This window comes from Oncorhynchus mykiss, chromosome 16, assembly GCF_013265735.2.
Source record: "Oncorhynchus mykiss isolate Arlee chromosome 16, USDA_OmykA_1.1, whole genome shotgun sequence".
Classification (NCBI taxonomy): Eukaryota; Metazoa; Chordata; class Actinopteri; order Salmoniformes; family Salmonidae; genus Oncorhynchus; species Oncorhynchus mykiss.
Genome location: NC_048580.1, coordinates 48348467 through 48372022, shown reverse-complemented (window position 1 = coordinate 48372022; position 23556 = coordinate 48348467). Strand labels below are relative to the sequence as shown.

General features: G+C 42.0%; 1 protein-coding gene across 10 annotated transcripts; it reads left to right on the top strand.

Annotated features, from left to right (window-relative positions):
• Positions 1-77: 77 nt before the first annotated feature.
• Positions 78-23556, top strand: LOC110492168 (forkhead box protein P1-B). Of its 10 annotated transcripts, none has more exons than XM_021566233.2 (16): positions 78-225; positions 16713-16873; positions 18618-18743; positions 18964-19053; positions 19601-19724; positions 19903-20038; positions 20128-20235; positions 20488-20575; positions 20664-20747; positions 20913-21117; positions 21262-21338; positions 21481-21582; positions 21956-22083; positions 22291-22348; positions 22444-22613; positions 22724-23556. In XM_021566233.2, the coding sequence occupies exons 2-16, from the start codon at positions 16727-16729 to the stop codon at positions 22884-22886; spliced, it is 1806 nt and encodes a 601-aa protein (XP_021421908.2). In that variant the 5' UTR covers positions 78-225; positions 16713-16726; the 3' UTR covers positions 22887-23556. The 10 variants fall into 10 exon arrangements, with proteins under 10 accessions (XP_021421908.2, XP_021421905.2, XP_021421902.2 ...); XM_021566230.2 differs by having other exon boundaries at positions 19897-20038; XM_021566227.2 differs by having other exon boundaries at positions 19598-19724; positions 19897-20038.

The window sequence follows — 23556 nt, the reverse complement described above, 5'->3', positions numbered from 1 at the left end:
TGCTGTTTTTGTTTTGTTTGTTTTTTAATCAGGGGACTGTGATGTCATCATGGTCTCGTCATGAACAAACGCCCAACTGCACTGTCTAGTGACAGTGTCCACTCCTGCTGGAACTGTTGATCCGAGTTGAGTAAACGTTAGCTTGTTGCTGAGTCTGTCAATCGCTTCTTATCTTGTTCAACGAGTCGTGCCAAATAGTAGCACATGCTACAAATTGATGCCCTGGTAAGTTAAATGTATGCTTGCTACCCTAATTACATGAATTTGCTTTTGGATAGATAATTACATTTGTTTATCTCGTTAGCCTAGCTAGCCAACATTAGCGGTAAACAACAACAACCCCATTGTTGTTTAGATACCTACTGTAACTAGCTGGCTAATGACTGTCTAGCTAAATAACAACGATGGGGTTTATTTTAACAGCTAACAAACCACTATTTCTCAAGTGCAGTACTCTTGAGTAGCTAACTAATTATAATGTTGTTCGATAATAGGCTAGACACATGACATTTTTAACAACGCTTTTTAAAAACGACTTCATTGCATCCGCCGTGAAGCCCAGTTTCTTAAATGACCACATGTCCCAACTGCTTTCCGTAGTTTATAAATAATCGCGAAAAAACAGGCCTTATTTTAGTTCTATTGAGCACGGTGGCACCAACTCGTCTTCCAAACGTTCTATTCCCAGCCCATTCTTCTACGTCACAAGGCCTGCTTCTCTATTGTTAAACAAGGTTACGGTTACTTAGTGAGCAAACTCAATGTTCGCCTCGGCACACTTTGTTGTGTGACCTGCAGTGCTAAACGATGGCTGGCGCAGAGCCGTTAAAACATTTTCTGGTCATGGTTAACCATAATTACTTTCAGAAAAAGGTGTAAACCTAAACAAAACGCATGTCACTGGCCTCTTTTTCAAGATGTAGCTGATTTAAACAGCCAGAATACATTTTTAATTAAGAAATAACTTTTTTTTTAACGATTTGTTGTTTCTAAATGGCTGCTGGGTAATTTGATATGCGTCGAAATCTGTTTGTTAATAGGCATCGAATGCTGCGCAGGTTCATGGAATTGCAAACAAAATGGATAGGTATAGCTCATTGATTTATAGATCTGATGCAGTTGCTACCTCAGATTGAGCCTATCAAGTGTCACGAAGGAGTTATGTAGTACCCACAGAAGGCCACAGGGAGGAGCAAGAGAGCTACAAACTACTGTTTTTTTTTGTTGCCTTAAAAACCCTAGGTATAACCTATTTTAGCCCTAACCCTATGTTTAACCTATAACCTATTTTAGCCTTAACCCTAACCCTAGGTATAACCTATTTAGCCCTACCTATTTTAGCTTTAACCCTAGTTCTTGGGTAGGGTAGCCTAGAACACTTAAACTATTTTTGTAATTATATTATGTTAGTAAATACCATTATAGTACTAAATATAATTTTGATTGTTATTTATTCAGATATTTATTATTGCAAGGCAGAACACTTGATAAACAAGCCACATTTTATTTTTCAAATGTGGTTTGAACTGGATGTGACCTAGTAACCTAAATGTGAAAGTCCAGCAATTGGCTGGGATAGGTGGGGCAGGTTTGAGACTGATCTTAGGAATTAATAAGAAAAATACACTGTATTTCTCATCTGCTTCACCAATGTACTTTATGTGAATTCATACATTTTAATTGCAAAATATTTAAAGATGACAGCATAAGACCACAAAGCTTCAATTATAGGCTATAGTGTAACGGATGCGAAACGGCTAGCTTAGTTAGCGGTGGTACGCGCTAAATAGCGTTTCAATCGGTGACGTCACTTGCGCTGAGACCTTGAACTAGTAGTTCCCCTTGCTCTGCAAGGGCCGCGGCTTTTGTGGAGCGATGGGTAACGATGCTTCAAGGGTGACTGTTGTTGACTGTTGTTGATGTGTGCAGAGCCCGGGTATGGGCGAGGGGACGGTCTAAAATTATACTGTTACATTGATGCTGTTGACCCGGATCACTGGTTGCTGCGGGAAAAGGAGGAGGTCAAAAGGGGGGTGAGTGTAACGGATGTGAAACGGCTAGCAAGGTTAGCGGTGGTACGCGCTAAATAGCGGTTTAATCGGTGACGTCACTTGCTCTGAGACCTTGAACTAGTAGTTCCCCTTGCAAGGGCCGCGGTTTTTGTGGAGCGATGGGTAACGATGCTTCGTGGGTGACTGTTGTTGATGTGTGCAGAGGGTCCTTGGTTCGCGCCCGGGTATGGGCGAGGGGACGGTCTAAAATTATGCTGTTACAATAGCAGCAAAATTGACATAAAATAGCATGCAACCAAAGACTATATGTCCCATGATTTTCTAAAATGGTCACTCATTACTTTACAGGTAGCTATTTATCTTGTATTAGTCCTGTGTTGCTTTTGGGAGATGTACTAGGAAATTACGTTTTTTTTCGACCAGAGGCGACTGAATTAACGTTCAGGCTTATTGATAATTGTTACAGTAATGAAGTATAATTTCAAAACATGAGCATAAAAACACGTAATAATAAACATGAATCATCATTATATTACTTCACAGTAATCTGTAAATGCCTTATCAGCCCTTCCTCTTGAGTTAGTAGTGTGGAAAGGGACGGATGGATGACATTATCTGCGAAAGTAACACCCTCTTAACATATAAACACAGACACTGGACACAGACACTAAAAAGTAGCTTTTTTTAAATGATAAACTCAGCAAAAAAAAAGAAACGTCCCTTTTTCAGGACCCTGTCTTTCAAAGATAATTAGAAAAAATCCAAATAACTTCACAGATCTTCATTGTGAAGGGTTTAAACACTGTTTCCCATGCTTGTTCAATGAACCATAAACAATTCATGCACCTGTGGAACGGTCATTAAGACACTAACAGCTTACAGACGGTAGGCAATTAGGTCACAGTTATGAAAACTTAGGACACTAAAGAGGCCTTTCTACTGACTCAGAAAAACACCAAAAGAAAGAATCCCAGGGTCTCTGCTCATCTGCGTGAACGTGCCTTAAGCATGCTGCAAGGAGGCATGAGGACTGCAGATGTGGCCAGGGCAATAAATTGCAATGTCCGTACTGTGAGACACCTAAGACCGCACAACAGGGAGGCAGGACGAACAACTGATCGTCCTCACAGTGGCAGACCACGTGTAACAACACATGCACAGGATCAGTACATCCGAACATCACACCTGCGGGACAGGTACAGGATGGCAACAACAACTGCCCGAGTTACACCAGGAATGCTCAATCCCTCCATCAGTGCTCAGACTGTCTGCAATAGGTTGAGAGAGGCTGGACTGAGGGCTTTTAGGCCTGTTGTAAGGCAGGTCCTCACCAGACATAACCGGCAACAATGTCGCCTATGGGCAAAAACCCACCGTTGCTGGACCAGACAGGACTGGCAAAAGTGCTCTTCACTGACGAGTCGCGGTTTTGTCTCACCAGGGGTGATGGTCAGATTCGCGTTTATCGTCAAATGAATGAGCGTTACACCAAGGCCTATACTCTGAAGCGAGATCGATTTGGAGGTGGAGGGTCCGTCATGGTCGGGAGCGGTGTGTCACAGCATCATCGGACTGAGCTTGTTGTCATTGCAGGCAATAACTTCCTCCTCCCTCATGTGGTACCCTTCCTGCAGGCTCATCCTGACATGACCCTCCAGCATGACAATGCCACCAGCCATACTGCTCGTTCTGTGTGTAATTTCTTGCAAGACAGGAATGTCAGTGTTCTGCCATGGCCAGCGAAGAGCCCGGATCTCAATCCCATTGAGCATATCTGGATCTGTTGTTCAGGGAACTTGTTCAGTTTATGTCTCAGTTGTTGAATCTTGTTACATTCATACAAATATTTACACATGTTAAGTTTGCTGAAAATAAACGCAGTTTATGAGTTTAAATCTGGAAGCTCTCAAGAGCCTTTGCTTTGCTGAGTAGTTTGTTTTTGTGAGTGTGCTGCCTGCCATCAGGAGTCTGTCTGCCAACCTGCCTGCCATGTCATCAGAGGAGTAGATCTGTGAATAATGAAAAGTTAATAAATTATTGCCACGCTTTCACATAGAGGCCTAGTTAAAATTTTATTCATGTAGCAGATGCTCTTATCCAGAGTGACTAAGGTTAAAGCCTTGCTCAACAGTACATCGACAGATTTTTCACCTAGTCCGTTTGGGGATTCGAACTAGCCACCTTTTGGTTACTGCCCAAAGCTCTTAACTGCTAGATTACGAACACAAAATGGCAAGTGGTAGTAGATAAATGGTAAACTGGTTAAATAAAAGACTGTTCTTAGAACTTTGACTGCCATTGTTTTGGGGAAATACGGGTATGTATGTCTATTTCGCCAAATATCTCTCAATGTGTATATTTTGTTTCTTTCAAGTAGGACACCATTCTAATCAGGATAATCTATTCTTTCTAATTATGTAAGGCTGGGCAGTGTATCTCATTGTCATCGATCGCTAGACCAAAAATAGTCCTTAGCTGCAATTTGTTTCCTACTTCCTCATAATGTAGACATAAGCGCAGTTGACACCATCGAGGTGCGTATGTTTACTTTCTACAAGAGTTATTTTTTTCTTCAGTTTAATAACAAATTGTAGTGGTAATATGAGAAGGGATATGTTTTTTTTGTGCCATTTAGGCCAAATGGAATTCTAAGACTAATTCCAGTCAAAATAGGCCCTGGTAACGTTTGATTCAATTAATTTGCTATGGGCTCGTGCTAGTGTTCCAGCTTAGGCAACGTTCTATTGCCGTTTTTCAGCCTTGGGTGAATTTTGACTCGTTCTATTGTCCAGCCTATCGATAACTTACCTAGCTACGACTGCAACTAGCCGTTCGCTACATTAACGTTACTAGCTGGTTAACTTTAGCTTCAGCATTTGGAGTTAGCATAACTTTAATAACTAGTTAGCAAGGTAAATCATGATGGTCCGTATGTTGTTGTAGATAGCTATCTAACTAACAAAGCAAAAAAGCAAAAACAATGTATTTATTGTTCTTTCGCTGTGAAAGAGCCCACTTCAACAACACTAAGAATATGTATGCAGCTTCTTTAGACCAATGGACTGTCCCTGTTCTGTTTGGCAATCTGATTCATGGATATGTGGCCCCGTGCATTGGAATGATGTGGCTCCCACACATACTATGCCCATTGCTTTATATGCCACATCTTGAATTCATTGCTAACTTCTGCACAGAGTTTCCAGTAGGGCAGGTGTATATCTGGCAGGTGTACACTCAGAAAAACATGAAAGGAATAGTTCAGCCAAATTATACACAGGTTTTCTTACCCTGTAAGCAGTCTACGGACAAGGTATGACAGCAAGCCATGCTTTGGTTTAGTTTCCCTGGCACTGTTTCCAGGTACCAGGGAAAGGCTGGTTCACACCCAGGTTGCTAACTATTTCTCACTCAACAGCCTATTTACAGCTATCAAAGCGGTTTTAGGAAGATACACAGCACATCTACAGCCATGCAAAGGGTTGTAGAGGACATAGTCTGCGTGTAACAGCCAGGAGGTCACAGCAGCACTCTTCTTGGATCTGGAGAAAGCTATTGACGCTGTTCACCACCACACACTCCTGAGGAAGCTTGAGAAACTAGGCTTTGACAGCATTGCAATCAAGTGGTTCACATCATACTTACAGGGGTGTCAGTACACTAAACTGCAAAACATGCAGTCAGGCCAGGTACCTGTGGTGAATGGAGTACCACAAAGGAGTGTGCTTGGACCCTGCTATTCTGTATTTACATAAATAACCTTCCATCAGTGCTGGAGAAATGGTGTATACATATACACTGCTGATCAAAAGTTTTAGAACACCTACTCATTCAAGGGTTTTTCTTTTTACTATTTTTTACATTGTAGAATTATAGAGAAGACATCAAAACTATGAAATAACACATTTGGAATCATGTAGTAACCAAAAAAGTGTTAAACAAATCAAAATAGATTTTATATTTCAGCTTCTTCAAAGAGACATCATTTGCCTTGACAGCTTTGCACATTCTTGGAATTCTCTCAACCAGCTTCGTGAGGTAGTCACCTGGAATGCATTTCAATTAACAGGTGTGCCTTGTTAAAAGTAAATATGTAGACTTTCTTTCCTTCTTAATGTGTTTGAGCCAATCAGTTGTGTTGTGACAAGGTAGGGGGGTATACAGAAGTAAGCCCTATTTGGTAAAAGACTAAGTCCATATTATGGCAAGAACAGCTCAAATAAGCAAAATGAAATGACAGTCCATCATTACTTTAAGTCACGAAGGTCAGTCAATAGAGTACATTTCAAGGACTTTGAAAGTTTCTTCAAGTGCCGTCGCAAAAACCATCAAGTGCTATGATGAAAATGGCTCTCATGAGGACCGCCACAGAAAAGGAAGACCCAGAGGGACCTCTACTGCAGAGGATAAGTTCATTAGAGTTACCAGCCTCAGAAATTGCAGCCCACAGAAATGCTTCAGAGTTCAAGTAACAGACACATCTCAACTAGAGGTTGACCGATTATGATTTTTCAACGCCGATACCAATTATTGGAGGACCAAAAAAGCAGATACTTATTAATCGGCCAATTTTTATTTATTAATTTGTAATAATGACAATTACAACAATACTGAATGAACACTTATTTTAATTTAATATAATACATCAATAAAATCAATTTAGCCTCAAGTAAATAATGAAACATGTTCAATTTGGTTTAAATAATGCAAAAACAAAGTGTTTGAGAAGAAAGTAAAAGTGCAATATGTGCTATGTAAGAAAGCTAATGTTTCAGTTCCTTGCTCAGAACATGAGAACATATGAAAGCTGGTGGTTCCTTTTAACGTGAGTCTTCAATATTTCCAGGTAAGAAGTTTTAGGTTGTAGTTATTATAGGAATTATAGGACTATTTCCCTCTATACCATTTGTATTTCATTAACCTTTGACTATTGGATGTTCTTATAGGCACTTTAGTATTGCCAGTGTAACAGTATAGCTTCCGTCCCTCTCCTCGCTCCTCCCTGGGCTCGAACCAGCAACACAATGACAACAGCCACCATCGAAGCAGCGTTACCCATTCAGAGCAAGGGGAACAACTACTAGAAGGCTCAGAGCGGGTGACGTTTGAAACGCTATTAGTGTGCGCTAACTAGCTAGCCATTTCACTTCGGTTACACCAGCCTCATCTCGGGAGTTTGAAGTCATAAACAGTGCAATGCTTGACGCACAACGAAGAGCTGCTGGCAAAACGCACAAAAGTGCTGTTTGAATGAATGTTTACGCACCTGCTTCTGCCTACCACCGCTCAGTCAGATACTTGTATGCTTGTATGCTCAGTCAGATTATATGCAACGCAGGACACGCTAGATTATATCTAGTAATATCATCAACCATGTGTAGTTAACTAGTGATTATGATTGATTGTTTTTTATAAGATAGGTTTAATGCTAGCTAGCAACTTACCTTGGCTTACTTCATTCGCGTAACAGGCAGTCCCCTTGTGGAGTGCAACGAGAGAGAGGCAGGTCGTTAATTGCGTTGGACTAGTTAACTGGAAGCTTGCAAGATTGGATCCCCCGGGCTGACAAGGTGAAAATCCGTTGTTCTGCCCCTGAACAAGGCAGTTAACCCACCGTTCCTAGGCCGTCATTGAAAATAAGAATGTGTTCTTAACTGACTTGCCTAGTTAAATAAAGGTATAAAAAAATTGGCGCCCAAATATACCGATTGTTATGAAAACTTGAAATCGGCCCTAATTAATCAGCCATTCCGATTAATCGGTCGACCTCTAATCTCAACATCAACTATTCAGCGGAGACTGTGTGAATCAGGCCTTCATGGTTGAATTGCTGCAAAGAAACCACTACTAAAAGACATGAATAATAAGAAGAGACTTGCTTGGGCCAAGAAACATGAGCAATGGACATTAGACCAGTGGACCTGATTCCAACTGCAGTGTCATTGTGAGACTCGATGTGGGTGAACGGATGATCTCAGCATGTCTATTTCCTACCTTAAAGCATGGAGGAGGAGGTGTTATGGTGTGGGGGTACTTTTCTGGTGACACTGTCTGTGATTTATTTAGAATTCAAGGCACACTTAACCAGCATGGCTACCACAGCATTCTGCAGCAATACGCCATCCCATCTGGTTTTGGCATAGTGGAACTATAATTTGTTTTTCAATAGGACAATGACACAACACACCTCCAGGCTGTGTAAGGGCTATTTACCAAGACGGAGAGTGATGGAGTGCTGCATCAGATGACCTGGCCTCCACAATCACCCGACCTCAACCAAATTGAGATGGTTTGGGATAAGTCGGACGGCAGAGTGAAGGAAAAGCGGCCAACAAGTGCTCAGCATATGTGGGAACTCCTTCAAGACTGTTGGAAAATAATTCCTCATTAAGCTGGTTGAGAGAATGCCAAGAGTGTGCAAAGCTGCCTTCAAGGCAAAGGGTGGCTATTTGAAGAATCTCAAATATGAAATATATTTTGATTTTTGGTTACTACATGATTCCATATGTGTTATTTCATAGGTTTGATGTCTTCACTTATTATACAATGTAGAAAATAGTACAAATAAAGAAAACCCCTTGAATGAGTAGGTGTTCTAAGACTTTTGACCAGTAGTGTATATGCAGATGACACAGTCCTGTATTACTCCGCTAATACCACCAGGGAGTGTGAGGAGTCAGTGTCAAATGACATCAAGAGGGCAGCAGGTTGGTTCGCTTACAACAAGCTCTACCTACACCCTCAGAAGATCAAGGCAATGCTGTTTGGCAACCCACAAAAGTTGAGATACTTTTGCCTGTGTGTCACAACAACAGATGGACAAAACATTTATGAACAAGTAAACACTATAAAGTACCTGGGGTTAAAATTGGGTCCACAGCTACACTGGACTGAACATGTCATCCTGGTCACAGGGAAACTACAGTCTGGGCTTGGCGCTCTAAAAAGGGCAAGGGACTTCGTCTCCAAGGACATCATCCTGACATTTTACCACACCATGATAACAACTCACCTGGACTAATGTGCCACAGTATGTCTTCCCACCTTACATCAGGGCAATAAGACATGTCTTAACCAGCTACAGCGTATCATCAACATGACCGGACAGAGGGGACAAATAAAGACAGAGTTTCTTCTGCAAAAAGCTGGAATCGAGCCACTGACGGTCAGGATCCGTTACAATACCCTAGTGACAGTTTTCAAGGCGACAGTACAAACTGCCTGAAATGTCAGACCTATTCAGGTGGGAGTCTCCACCCATCCTCTGGAGCAGCAGTCAAAGCATATGACCAATGGGACCTGCAACTACTGGCACAACCATCAGTTTAAAACATGGCCTTTCAAGGCAGTCTGCAGGTCTTTGGCCCATTGCTCAGGAACAAGCTGGACTTATTCACATGACAGCTAGCTTCCATGTCCGCCTTCAAAAGAGCAGTACATACAGTGGGGCAAAAAAGTATTTAGTCAGCAACCAATTGTGCAAGTTCTCCCACTTAAAAAGATGAGAGAGGCCTGTAATTTTCATCGTAGGTACACTTCAACTATGACAGACAAAATTCGATTTTTTTTCTCCAGAAAAGCACATTATAGAATTTTTTTTATTAATTTATTTGCAAATTATGGTGGAAAATAAGTATTTGGTCACCTACAAACAAGCAAGATTTCTGGCTCTCACAGACCTGTAACTTCTTTAAGAGGCTCCTCTGTCCTCCACTCGTTACCTGTATTAATGGCACCTGTTTGAACTTGTTTTCAGTATAAAAGGCACCTGTCCACAACCTCAAACAGTCACACTCCAAACTCCACTATGGCCAAGACCAAAGAGCTGTCAAAGGACACCAGAAACAAAATTGTAGACCTGCACCAGGCTGGGAAGACTGAATCTGCAATAGGTAAGCAGCTTGGTTTGAAGAAATCAACTGTGGGAGCAATTATTAGGAAATGGAAGACATACAATTATTAGGAAATGGAAGACCACTGATAATCTCCCTCGATCTTGGGGCTCCACGCAAGATCTCACCCCGTGGGGTCAAAATGATCACAAGAACGGTGAGCAAAAATCCCAGAACCACACGGGGGGACCTAGTGAATGACCTGCAGAGAGCTGGGACCAAAGTAACAAAGCCTACCATCAGTAACACACTACGCCTCCAGGGACTCATCCTACAATGCCAGACGTGTCCCCCTGCTTAAGCCAGTACATGTCCAGGCCCGTCTGACGTTTGCTAGAGAGCATTTGGATGATCCAGAAGAAGATTGGGAGAATGTCATATGGTCAGATGAAACCAAAATATAACTTTTTGGTAAAAACTCAACTCGTCGTGTTTGGAGGACAAATAATGCTGTTTGCATCCAAAGAACACCACACCTACTGTGAAGCATGGGGGTGGAAACATCATGCTTTGGGACTGTTTTTCTGCAAAGGGACCAGGACGACTGATCCGTGTAAAGGAAAGAATGAATGGGGCCATGTATCATGAGATTTTGAGTGAAAACCTCCTTCCATCAGCAAGGGCATTGAAGATGAAACGTGGCTGGGTCTTTCAGCATGACAAGGATCCCAAACACACCGCCCGGGCAATGAAGGAGTGGCTTCGTAAGAAGCATTCCAAGGTCCTAGCCAGTCTCCAGATCTCAACCCCATAGAAAATCTTTGGAGGGAGTTAAGTCCGTGTTGCCCAGCAACAGCCCCAAAACATCACTACTCTAGAGGAGATCTGCATGGAGGAATGGGCCAAAATACCAGCAACAGTGTGTGAAAACCTTGTGAAGACTTACAGAAAACGTTTGACCTCTGTCATTGCCAACAAAGGGTATATAACAAAGTATTGAGATAAACTTTTGTTATTGACCAAATACTTATTTTCCACCATAATTTGCAAATAAATTCATAAAAAATCCTACAATGTGATTTTTCAGGATTTTTTTCTCATTTTGTCTGTCATAGTTGAAGTGTACCTATGATGAAAATTACAGGCCTCTCTCATCTTTTTAAGTGGGAGAACTTGCACAATTGGTGGCTGACTAAATACTTTTTTGTCCCACTGTATTGCTGTAATTCAAGTGAGGTTTTGTATGCTGCTGCATATGATGTATGCTGGGATTTTATATGTATGCCAATGGGTATGCTGTATATGTTTTTATTGATTCTATGGAACCCAGGACTCCCTGGAAAATAGTGGCAATTGTTACTGAGTGGACTATCTTGGCTAAATAAATACTGTCATACTTTGTCTATAGACTGCTCACAGGGTAAGGGAACCATTATGTGATTTGGGTGAACTATCCCTTTAACATTATACACTGCTCAAAAAAATAAAGGGAACACTTAAACAACACAATGTAACTCCAAGTCAATCACACTTCTGTGAAATCAAACTGTCCACTTAGGAAGCAACACTGATTGACAATACATTTCACATGCTGTTGTGCAAATGGAATAGACAACAGGTGGAAATTATAGGCAATTAGCAAGACACCCCCAATAAAGGAGTGGTTCTGCAGGTGGCGACCACAGACCACTTCTCAGTTCCTATGCTTCCTGGCTGATGTTTTGGTCACTTTTGAATGCTGGTGGTTCTTTCAGTCTAGTGGTAGCATGAGACAGAGTCTACAACCCACACAAGTGGCTCAGGTAGTGCAGCTCATCCAGGATGGCACATCAATGCGAGCTGTGGCAAGAAGGTTTGCTGTGTCTGTCAGTGTAGTGTCCAGAGCATGGAGGCGCTACCAGGAGACAGGCCAGTACATCAGGAGACGTGGAGGAGGCCGTAGGAGGGCAACAACCCAGCAGTAGGACCGCTACCTCCGCCTTTGTGCAAGGAGGAGCAGGAGGAGCACTGCCAGAGCCCTGCAAAATGACCTCCAGCAGGCCACAAATGTGCATGTGTCTGCTCAAACGGTCAGAAACAGGCTCCATGAGGGTGGTATGAGGGCCCGACGTCCACAGGTGGGGGTTGTGCTTACAGCCCAACACCGTGCAGGACGTTTGGCATTTGCCAGAGAACACCAAGATTGGCAAATTCGCCACTGGCGCCCTGTGCTCTTCACAGATGAAAGCAGGTTCACACTGAGCACGTGACAGACGTGACAGTCTGGAGACGCCGTGGAGAACGTTCTGCTGCCTGCAACATCCTCCAGCATAACCGGTTTGGCGGTGGGTCAGTCATGGTGTGGGGTGGCATTTCTTTGGTGGGCCGCACAGCCCTCCATGTGCTCGCCAGAGGTAGCCTGACTGCCATTAGGTACCGAGATGGGATCCTCAGACCCCTTGTGAGACCATATGCTGGTGCGGTTGGCCCTGGGTTCCTCCTAATGCAAGACAATGCTAGACCTCATGTGGCTGGAGTGTGTCAGCAGTTCCTGCAAGAGGAAGGCATTGATGCTATGGACCGCCCGTTCCCCAGACCTGAATCCGATTGGGCACATCTGGGACATCATGTTTCGCTCCATCCACCAACGCCACATTGCACCACAGACTGTCCAGGAGTTGGCGGATGCTTTAGTCCAGGTCTGGGAGGAGATCCCTCAGGAGATCATCCGCCACGCCCAGGCATTGTAGGGAGGTCATACAGGCACGTGGAGGCCACACACACTACTGAGCCTCATTTTGACTTGTTTTAAGGACATTACATCAAAGTTGGATCAGCCTGTAGTGTGGTTTTCCACGTTCATTTTGAGTGTGACTCCAAATCCAGACCTCCATGGGTTGATAGAAATTATCAATGGAAATCAAATTTATGTGATTTTGTTGTCAGCACATTCAACTATGTAAAGAAAAAAGTATTTAATAAGAATATTTCATTCATTCAGATCTAGGATGTGTTATTTTAGTGTTCCCTTTATTTTTTTGAGCAGTGTATGTAATGTGCTGAAACTCACCCCAGGCTGTTTTGCATGTGTGTTTGTTGCATGGTTTCCGTAAGGGTGGCAATGTATTTTTTCAGGATAGATGATGTAGGCCTACAGCATATTATGATAATTTAGGGACCAGTCAACCTGGCTGACACAACCTATGCTTAATCTTACACTGCTGCTCAAGCGAATCTATAATAGAGTTTAGATGGAGTGTGTTGGCTTTGTGTCAATCATTTTTTTAAAGGGATCCTGGTAGAGAATCACTATCCTTGTCTCTTCCACGGAAACAAAAGATGATATAGTCTAGCATCATCCACCTGCATGGTTTATGAAAATGGCAATTAATCAAAACTTACTGTGGGCCAGCTATGCAAATGTTAACTGAATACCATCTGTTGAATTTCACATTAGCTTGTTTCTATTTGCATTGTCCCGTAATTGTTCCCCAGAGTGGTAAACTTAGCATGCAAGTGAATGGTGAATACATTTCACTTTGTAAAGATAGCCTAATGCAGAGATCATCAACTAGAAACATAATTCAAAATAACTTATAGACTGAAAAATGACCGCAAGATATGTTTGAGTAAAACCATTTCAAAGCTTGCTTACATTTGTATTCGACCACGTGTCTTGGGAATACTTGGGAACGTGGGAATACTTGAACGGATTTGTTAAATGAATATCACTTGGAGCTGATTTCCTGGTGTTTTTGCAGTATTTTATGTCCAACCATGAAAATTCCACACCAAAAAAATGTTATATAAATGTTTTATTGCAAAATAAAACCACCCGCGTGCCGCCAGTTTGGGAACAATGGCCAATGCCTTGGTGCAGTCACACAACGCCTTTTGTTTGTAACTCTGAATGATAGTTGTCATTAAAAAAGTTTAGCCTCCCAAAGGAAATCGAGGGAAAATGTTGATCCCCAAAAAGTAAAAAAAGAGCTGAACATTAGACAGTGCAATGTGCATTCAATAAAATGAACAGAATGTAGATATTCCTTGTGTATATGGTTTGCCCCTGTTCTATTTGCCGAGTGTTTGTGTTTATGCAAACAGGCATGTTAAAACACAGCACCTGTTCATGTGTGCACAGTGCACATAGGCTACACACACACACATTTTTCGCTACTGCCTTGAACTCGTTGAACTCAGCTGAACACCTACAGCGCTGTGACTTTTCTGCCAAGGTAAGGATAGTGTATTGTAAAGACGTGCAGGTTAGTTGTTTGGATATTTTGGCTAGAACCCATTCTCGTTTGTGATTTGTTATAATTTGACATTTCTATAGCTAGTGTTCTTTATTTCTCTCATTAATCTGTATTATAGAACTATGGTGGGCTGCATCTAGGAATCAGGGTTGAAATGCATTGTTTCATTGGTGTATCTAGGCATATGTTGTCTGTACTGAAAGTTGAAGTAGGTATTCAGAGGATTCACGTCTACCCTAAAAAAACTAGTTTGTGTTGCTGTCTGCTGTGCTAGCAGTAACTTACTGGATCCGACAGATCGGGTATGCTGACGGGCACAACACGATGAAACACTTGTGCGCAAATACACCCATGGCTGCCGTTGCCTAAAATAATCAGAAATCAGCCTTGCTGTGGAATGAAAAGAAGAATAGGTACAGAAGTCCGAATTAATACACAATCCAATACGTGGGGATAGTCAATGAGGGGCTATCCGTTCTATGGAAAACAATGAACGACGTAGGTGTGTTCCAATCCACGTACGACGCGCTGGCGGAGTGGGTCTGACCTTTCACGGAGTTGCATTATTTTTCAGAGAACGCATAGAGCCCAGTTGATTATCCATTTTATACCATGGCTACAATTGAACACATTTGCCAATAGAAATGTGTTCATTTGCCAGTAGAAATGTGTTCAACATCCACTGAAGTAGCTAGCAAGTTTACTAGATAGCTACAGTCGTTTCTGTGGTAGCCAAACAGATTTGCTAGTTTAGCTAACCAAACTATAAATCATAGCTTGCTATTATGAACATCTAATTCAACGATACCAATACTGCTTTCAATAGCAGCTCAAATAAAACGTTAAAAATGAACTGTAGTCATTTGAATTCTACCGTGCAATGGAGTATTAAACAATGCCATGGTATAATTAAGCATCAAGGCAGGAGGGGTGTGGTATATATGGCCAATATACCACGGCTAAGGGCTGTTTTTATGCACGATGGACACAGCTCTTAGACTTGGGTATATGGTCTGATAGACCACGGCTGTCAGCCAATCCGCATTCAAGGCTGGAACCACCCAGTTTATAATGCATCTTACAGTTTATAATGCATCTTACAGTTGGGTAGCCTATGTTTCAGTTTTATTCAGAAGTACACTATATATACAAAAGTATGTGGACACCCCTTCAAATTAGTGGAATCGGCTATTTCAGTCACACCCATTGCTGACGGGTGTATAAAACCAAGCACACAGCCATGCAATCCCCATAGACAAACATTGGCAATAGAATGGCCTTATGAGGAGCTCAGTGACTTTCAATGTGGCACCGTCATAGGATGCCACCTATCCAACAAGTCAGTTTGTCAAATTTCTGCCCAGCTAGAGCTGCCCCGGTCAACTGTAAGTCCTGTTGTTGTGAAGTGGAAACCTCTAAGAGCAACAACGGCTCAACCAACTAGTGGTAGGCTATACAAGCTCACAGAACGGAACCGCCAAGTGCTGAAGCGCATAGCGTGTAAAAAATAATCACGTCAAGCCACGTCAGCACAATAACTGTTTGTTGGAAGCTTCATGAAATGGGTTTACATGGCTGAGCAGCTGCACACAAACCTAAGATCACCATGCGCAATGCCAAGCGTCGCCTGGAGTAGTGTAAAGCTCGCCACAATTGGACTCTGGAGCAGCGGAAACGCATTCCCTGAAGTGATAAATCGCACTTCACCATCTAGCAGTCCGACAGACGAGTCCGGGTTTGGTGGATGGCAGGAGAACGCTACCTGCCCCAATGCATAGTGCCAACTGTAAAGTTTGGTGGGGGAGGAATAATGGTCTGAGGCTGTTTTTCATAGTTCGGGTTAGGCCCCTTAGTTCCAGTGAAGGGATATCATAATGCTACAGCATACAATGAAATTATAGACAATTCCGTGCTTCCAACTTTGTGGTAACAGTTTGGGGAAGTCCCTTTCCTGTTTAAGCATGCCAATGCCTCCGTGCACAAAGCGGGGGCCAAAAAGAAATCATCCACATACTTCTGGTCATGTAGTAGTGTATGTAGACGAGCCTAAATACATTCAGCAAATTTATCTCAGTTTTTAGCAGTTGTGGACATTTGAATCTTCCCAGTTCTAAGAGCTTGTTTGTCTTCAGATTGTCTGTTGGTGTTTATGTTTGCTGTGTTGCTATTGTATCGAACACTCCCCCAGCTGTATACACATGGCCCTCCCTTTAATGCAGTATTGTGCTACCTGCCAGATCTGTTTATCGCACCTCCTGGTTAATGTTAAATTGCTCCAGAAGGACAACGTGTTTGCTCATAAACACCAACCCATGGCCCCTTTATTTACCGTAGCCATGGTAGCAATCAGCTACTTAACAAATATCTCCTACTCCTTCTGGTAGGGTAGATGGTTTATCTTGGCAAGAGGGAAACTGTTGTCTTGTAACCTTGTCTCTCTGCTCATCTGCAACCTTAGTGAATGTTTCTTGGATGAGATCAGAAATTGTACCATGTGCATATGGAATTGTTCAAAATAAATGTAGCATAAAATCAGTGTTGTGGAGAGACATTGTGAATTTACATGAAGTAGCCCATTTTTCATCCTATATCCAGCTTCTGATTTTAGAGCTCTGGTGTTCTTGTTCTTTTCTCAGGTCAGTGAGTCCAGATGCATGAGTCTGGGTCAGAGCAGACAACCTGCACCAGTCCAGCCAATCAGACAGAGAATGGGGACAGTGCTGAAAGGGACGATTGGCTGAGCACTCAGACTCCAACTCCAGAGGGTTCCGGGGCTGACAGCCAGCAGCAAAACCAGGTTACCAAACTTATTTTATAACGTGTGGCACATGCTTACTTTCCAGACTAAAGGATGTGTGTTCTCAAATTAGCACATTTAGCATATTTCTTTGTTTGTATGGTGGGTAAGCTAGCTAAACTGAGCTCTGAGCCAACGGCAGTGCAGATAGACTGCAGAGGCACTTTGTGATTGGTGAAGGAGGAAGGATCTTTGTTATTGGCTAGTTTTGTTTATGCACACAAGCACTCTGTCAGATTGCCAGACAGCCTAACGTTGTGCACGGCTTGCTTCTCTCGGTCTCTTTCCATCCTGCGTCTCTCTGACTGCCAAAGACAACCACTGTAAATGGACTTGATCAGGTTTGTCTGCTTGATTGTCATTTCAGCAACTAGCCTATTTCTACATTTAGAAAGATAATACTTATTTCTTTGTTTACTGGTATGTACATTGGTTGAATATGCTTGGTGGAAACGGCTATATTAAATGTTAAAATGCAACACTGTTCGTCACTTATATATATGTTGCTAACTAATGACCTAGCTAGTAATTGTGACTGTGTTAGTCAGAATGATTGTGCATGTGTTACTACTCAGTGACCTAACATATTTATAATGTAATTGTGCCATGTAATCCGAGGTTATTTGCTTAAGTCATATAAACATTTCCTTGGCTCTTTATTGCCTCTTTCAAGCATTTTCCCTACTCTGGTGTTGTAGTTTATATTCCATTTGTGCATTGTAGGTTGGGGTTTGGGTGTGTTGGTTGTTGCCTTTGGTTACTTACGGTTTGTTACATCTCAGCTCAGAGAAAGATTAAGTATAAGGGTCTGTTGTATGAAAAGTATGATCATATTTTCAGGGTTTCAGAAAGGCATGTATCTTGTGTTTGGCAACAGTAGTCTTAGAATGCAGACCTCAATATGAAGACTAGCCCAGTGTTTATACTGTCCTTCATGGGTATGTGGGTTTCTGTCCTCGACAATAACAATAACAAAAGATGTTTGTCATCGACAATAACAAAAGATGTTTGGACTTGTCTGCCCTGCCGTCATGGAAACAAGGATTAGGTTAGGCGCAGGCTTTTGTTTTGTTGATGGTGTGCACACAAAAGAAGATGGCCCATTTCCATGCCATATATACAGCGACTATCTGGTTCCCTTAAGGTTTTTTTCTGTAATGCAGATGTTTAAGTTCAAGTCCAGCTGATGCAATTATTTTACCTTCTGCTTTAAGTTATGTAAAGCCATAGGTCTCATATATAGTATAGGTCTATAAGGACCTTAGTGAACACTGAGCACCTATGCCAGTGCACGTTTAGTCAGTGTGGGAAAGGGCGTTCTCCACTGCAATCCATCCACTGTTATTGTTAGCCTAGAGCCTCTGTGACATCCTCCAGCAGTTTGTTTACTGGATCCAAAACAGAGCCAGTCTTAGTGGGAACTGTTTGTTTGTGGTTCAGACCTAAATTAAAATGCAATGCAGAGTTCTGTTTTTGCAAAACTTGCCCTGCATCCCTGGCTTTGTATTCATTATTTATATATCGATTCAGCTTTAATTATTCTGTTTATGTTTACTGTAAACATCCCCAGAGCTGTGAGTGTAAGGCGGAGAGGGAGAGGTAATTGCTGGATGCCTAGTGGAGGCTGTTTCTATATTTTTGGGGGTCTTCCAAAAACACTTTTTAATGGTGTTGTTGGCATTATTTGTCTGTTATTTTCAGGCTAGACTAGGTCTAATCTGTGCTCAACTTGTGTTGTTGGCAGGTTCCAGTCTCTGTGTCTATGATGACACCTCCGGTGGAGACTCTTCAGCAGACACTGCAGCAGGTCCTCAACCCACAGCAGATCCAGGCCCTGCTCCAGCAGCAGAAAGCACTCATGTTACACCAGGTAATCACATCATTCTACCACACTGTCTCAATCTGCATTTAGATGCTTTATTGTGTCATTCTTTAATTGTAATATTATCAGCAGCACTTTTTAGTTTTGTTTCTCTGTATTGTCACCTATTCATTTTGTTCCCATGAGGATCCTCGTAAGATACTGATGGCTTGAAAGTGAGAGCTGTATTTCCTCATGATCTTCCATTAACTCGACATTTCTTCTACAGCAACACATACAGGATCTCTGCCAGAAACAGCAGGACCAGTTCAACGCCCAGCTCCTACAGCAGAAGCATGCTGAGAAGTCAGAGCAAGAGGTAGGCCGGCCTACATCTTTTTTGTCAAATGTCTGTATTTTGCCTTCAACCAAATGTTCCAAGGCACTATATCAAATCCATATATTATTATTATTATTATTATTATTATTATTATTACTATTATTATTATTATTATTATAGTATATTCTTTGGGACTGGGAATTGCCAGGGACCTCATGATACGTTATTGTCACGATACTTGGGTGCCGATACGATATGTATTGCGATTCAATACTGTGATTTGCGATTTAATACTGTGATTAAATTACCATTCCATGGTCCAAACATATTGCTCACCATATTTGTGCTGCAGAAGGGGAAGAGATAGACATGAGAACGAGTGTTGATCAGTCATGTAAATAAAAGGGCTGAAAACAAATTGGCTCCCAATTTAAAAAGATGGGGAAAATACTGTAGTGTTGATGCAGGTACAGCCAACTAGCGCAAAATAATATTGCAATATTGTCAACGATACAACGTATCGTCAAATTATATCTCGATATGTAACTGTATCGACCCCCCCCCCCCCCCCCCCCCATCACAGCAGCTAACAGCCCAGCACATGGTCATCCAGCAGCAGTTCTTGCAAGTCCAACAGCAGCACCTCCTCAGCCTCCAGAGACAGGGTCTCCTGTCTGTCCTGCCCTCCATGAGCCCCTCTACAGCTCAGGGTAAGTGTCTACCACCAAGCCCCTACCTTTAATCTATTCTTAGCTTGTTGTTGTTGTTCTCTTCCACCATGGCTGCTTGCTGCTATACTTGTTGTTGTTGTTGTTGGGCTAAGATATTTAATTTATTCGGCTGAATGAATTAATATGATATGTACTTGTGTATTTCTCTGAGGTTTAGTGAAAGGGTGTGAGTATAGTACAAGCCTGCCCTCTGGTGGTGAGTATCCAGCCACTTTTCAGAAGAACCTGCTCCACAGCCAGCAGTCCACCACTAATGGGAATCATAAATCACAGCCCCTAAAGAAGAAAGACAGGTGATTAGCCATTCTAGAACAGTGTTTATTAATTATCATCTGACCAACCTCTTCCTGAAGGGTAACATTGAAGATGTGTCTCTCTGCAGTGGTCCTGTGGATGATCACTCACAAAACACTCACCCTCTCTATGGACATGGCATGTGCAAATGGTCTGGCTGTGAGGCGGTCTTTGGAGACTTTCAGGCTTTTCTCAAGTGAGTTTCTCCTCCTCTATTAATTTTGTCAGAGAGACAAATTTAAAGTCAGTCTCCTAATGTAATAACAACACTGCGTTGTAGTGGTTTTGATTAAGGCAGCTCTCCGCACCTCTCTGATTCAAAGGGGTTGGGATAAATGTGGAAGACACATTTCAGTTGAATGTATTCAGCTGTACAACTGACTAGGTATCCCCCTTTCCCATTCTGAATGTTATCTTGACTTGTCATGGGAATGTGTTTTTCTCCCAGACATCTGAACGGTGAACATACACTGGATGACAAGAGTACAGCACAGTGTCGAGTGCAGATGCAGGTTGTTCAGCAGCTAGAACTGCAGGTACAGTTGACGTTTGCTCAAATCAAGCCCATTCATTGTACAGGATCGACTTTACATTACATCTTTTTTTTATATCTTCCCAATGCAGTTGAAAAAAGACAGAGAGCGTCTGCAAGCCATGATGTCTCACCTCAAATCCTCTGAGCAAATGTCAAAACCAGCAACACCAACAGTAAGTCTGTGGAGTATTAGTGGCCATATATTTAATTCAAATCAGGTTACCAACAGTCAGACAAGTATTAGCCACAATGGTAGAATAATCACTTTCAATTTTGCATTCCCTACAGCTGTGTTCTCTGTACTGAGTTTAAATGAATCATTGCTTTTGATTTTTCAGGTGGATCTTATGCCCAACGTTGCCTTCTCCCAGGTGACATTTCCCAAGGTGCTTCCTCCCATGAGCTTGTCTCAAAGTGCCACTGCTCCTTCCACACCCCTGACACCTCCCCCGACCTCCTCTATCATCACTCCCAACACCCTGCTCACTGTGAGCCCTGGTAGGAGACGGTACTCAGACAAGTACAGCAAGAACATGAACCAAGGTGAGTTAGCAGTGGGATGCTGAATCTAATGAGGGTGGTGGGCTACATATTCTTTGAACTACTGTTATACCTTTAATGGTTTATCTATTTGTTTGGCTTTAAGTATTGATTTTATTCAAAAACGTTTCTAATTCCTTTTAACAGATATTGTTCAGAATAAAGAGTTCTACATCAGTACGGAAGTTAGACCACCATTTACATATGCAGCCCTAATAAGACAGGTAAGGAATCCGTGTATTTTATTTCACCCTGGTTTACCCTCTGACTAAATGTTAGCTATACCAGTTGTTTTGTTCCTCAAATACCGTATGTAGTGATGATTATCATTTGCTAATTGTCTTTCTTTGTGTTTGCATAATTTAGGCAATATTTGAATCACCCTATAAGCAGCTGACACTAAATGAAATCTACAATTGGTTCACACAAACGTTTGCATATTTCAGACGCAATGCAGCAACATGGAAGGTATTTGGCTATGCCAATTTATGGGGTTATTTACATGTATAAGAATATCCTTGTGCTATGTTTAGTTGCTATGCCATCAGTTGAGGCTGCTGAAGGGAGGATGACTCATAAGAATGGCTGGAATGCGGTCAATGAAATGGTATCAAACGCATCAAAGATGTGGTTTCCATGTGGTTGATACCACTCCATTGACTCCATGACAGCCATTATTATGAGCTGTCCTCCCCTCAGCAGCCTCCACTGTATGCCATATTCATGAGTCTTTAGAAATGTTTAATGGTATTAGAACAACTCTTATGGAAGAATGTTCTTGTCCTTACCTTGAAGCTGTGTGTGTTTTTAATACTGTATGTTCTTCTTCGTGACTCTGCAGAATGCAGTGAGACACAACCTCAGCCTCCACAAGTGTTTTGTGCGAGTGGAGAATGTAAAAGGAGCTGTGTGGACAGTTGATGAGATGGAGTTCCAGAGGAGAAGGCCCCAGAAGCCTGCTGGTGAAGGGTACATTTAACATGCTCGGTCTCTTCAGTATAGCTCCCTGTATGTCTCTGTTTCTTAACATGTCAAACCTGCATTTCTGTTGGTGTTGTACTTGTAGAAACCACGTAATTAATATAACAATGTCCTGTGAGGATATGATGTTTTTCCTCTACTTCCCAGTCAGTGTTTTTGTTAAATAAAATAAAGTGTGTTTATGTGTAACTGCAGATCTTTCAGAAGAGATAACACTGGCCATGGTCACAGCTCAGCTTCCCTTACTCCTAAGGTAAGTACACGCAATACTCTTCAGATTGCTTTAATTGAGTGCTAAACCTTTATTTGTGTCATTATGCTATAAACCTATGGCGTGTATCTTTTCAGGCTGAATGGCTAGATAGTAGTATACCTCCATTCAACCCAGCTTTCATAGGCGCTCCCTCTCTGAGCTCTCTGCCCTATATGTTCCAGCAGGAAGAGATGAATGCAACTCTCTGGTATGGGAATGGATCCTACAGTGACAGCAGTGAAGAGCAGTACCCTATGCACCCCCTGTGAGTGTTTCATCACCATTTTAAAACTAGATCTGGTAAAGGAGAAACGGTTCTCAGTTTCAGAAGTCACCATAAGTATCTTTTTTCCTCATCATGACTTTTCTTCTCAGCGTAAAAGAAGAGCTAATGGACGAGGAGGCATATGAGAATGTGCCCCATGACTGTTCTGAGACTGAGAGCTCTGATGAGCACAGCTCAGATGTGGACCAAGACGAAGATGGCGGTAGCCCAGAAAGACCCAACCTGCAGCTGGCTCATGTGCCTTCGCAATGAAAAAGCATTCCAAACTGTCAATCTCCACTGCACTCCCACATTGGAAAACTATGAAATATACCAAATGACTTGGTATGACTATTTCATATCAAGTGACTATTTATTGAGGATGTTTTATGCTCTGTTGTACTGGCATCGTTTGTACTGGGTATTATCCACCCAAGCTCACACTGAAGACAACAGAACCTATTATTGTAACACCGCTTGTCCTCAAATAATGTATTCGTATTGGCTTATTGTGAGGCAGTACAACCAATGATGAAGTCCTATGGAGAGCTGGTTCAGTGATGCAGAGTTATGTTCTTTCTTCAATGTCTTTTGTTTCACTCTTTCATGAATGTGTATATTTAATAACCAGAGCATTGGCAATATTTATGGACAGTACTTCATGAAGATGAATGTTTGTTTTCTCCCACAAACGTGTTTATTTTTTACCTATGTGAGTACCAGACAACCTGCAGATAGTAATCCTGTGTTCCGTTTGTGACATGACATCATTGATAATTGGTTACTTTTACACTGCCAAAAATATGATTTACACCACCGTTCAGAAGTTTGGGGTGACTTAGAAATGTCCTTGTTTTTGAACGAAAAGCACTTTTTTTCGTCCATTTGAAATAACATCAAATTGATCAGAAATACAGTGTAGACCTTGTTAATGTTGTAAATG

Coding starts and splice junctions, on each gene's coding strand:
- LOC110492168 (XM_021566227.2), top strand. CDS start 16,727: ATGCATGAGTCTGGGTCAGAGCAGACAACCTGCACCAGTCCAGCCAAT. Junction 20,236..20,487: donor GACTTTCAGGCTTTTCTCAA/GTGAGTTTCTCC, acceptor TTTTTCTCCCAG/ACATCTGAACGGTGAACATA. Junction 22,614..22,723: donor CAGTACCCTATGCACCCCCT/GTGAGTGTTTCA, acceptor TTTTCTTCTCAG/CGTAAAAGAAGAGCTAATGG.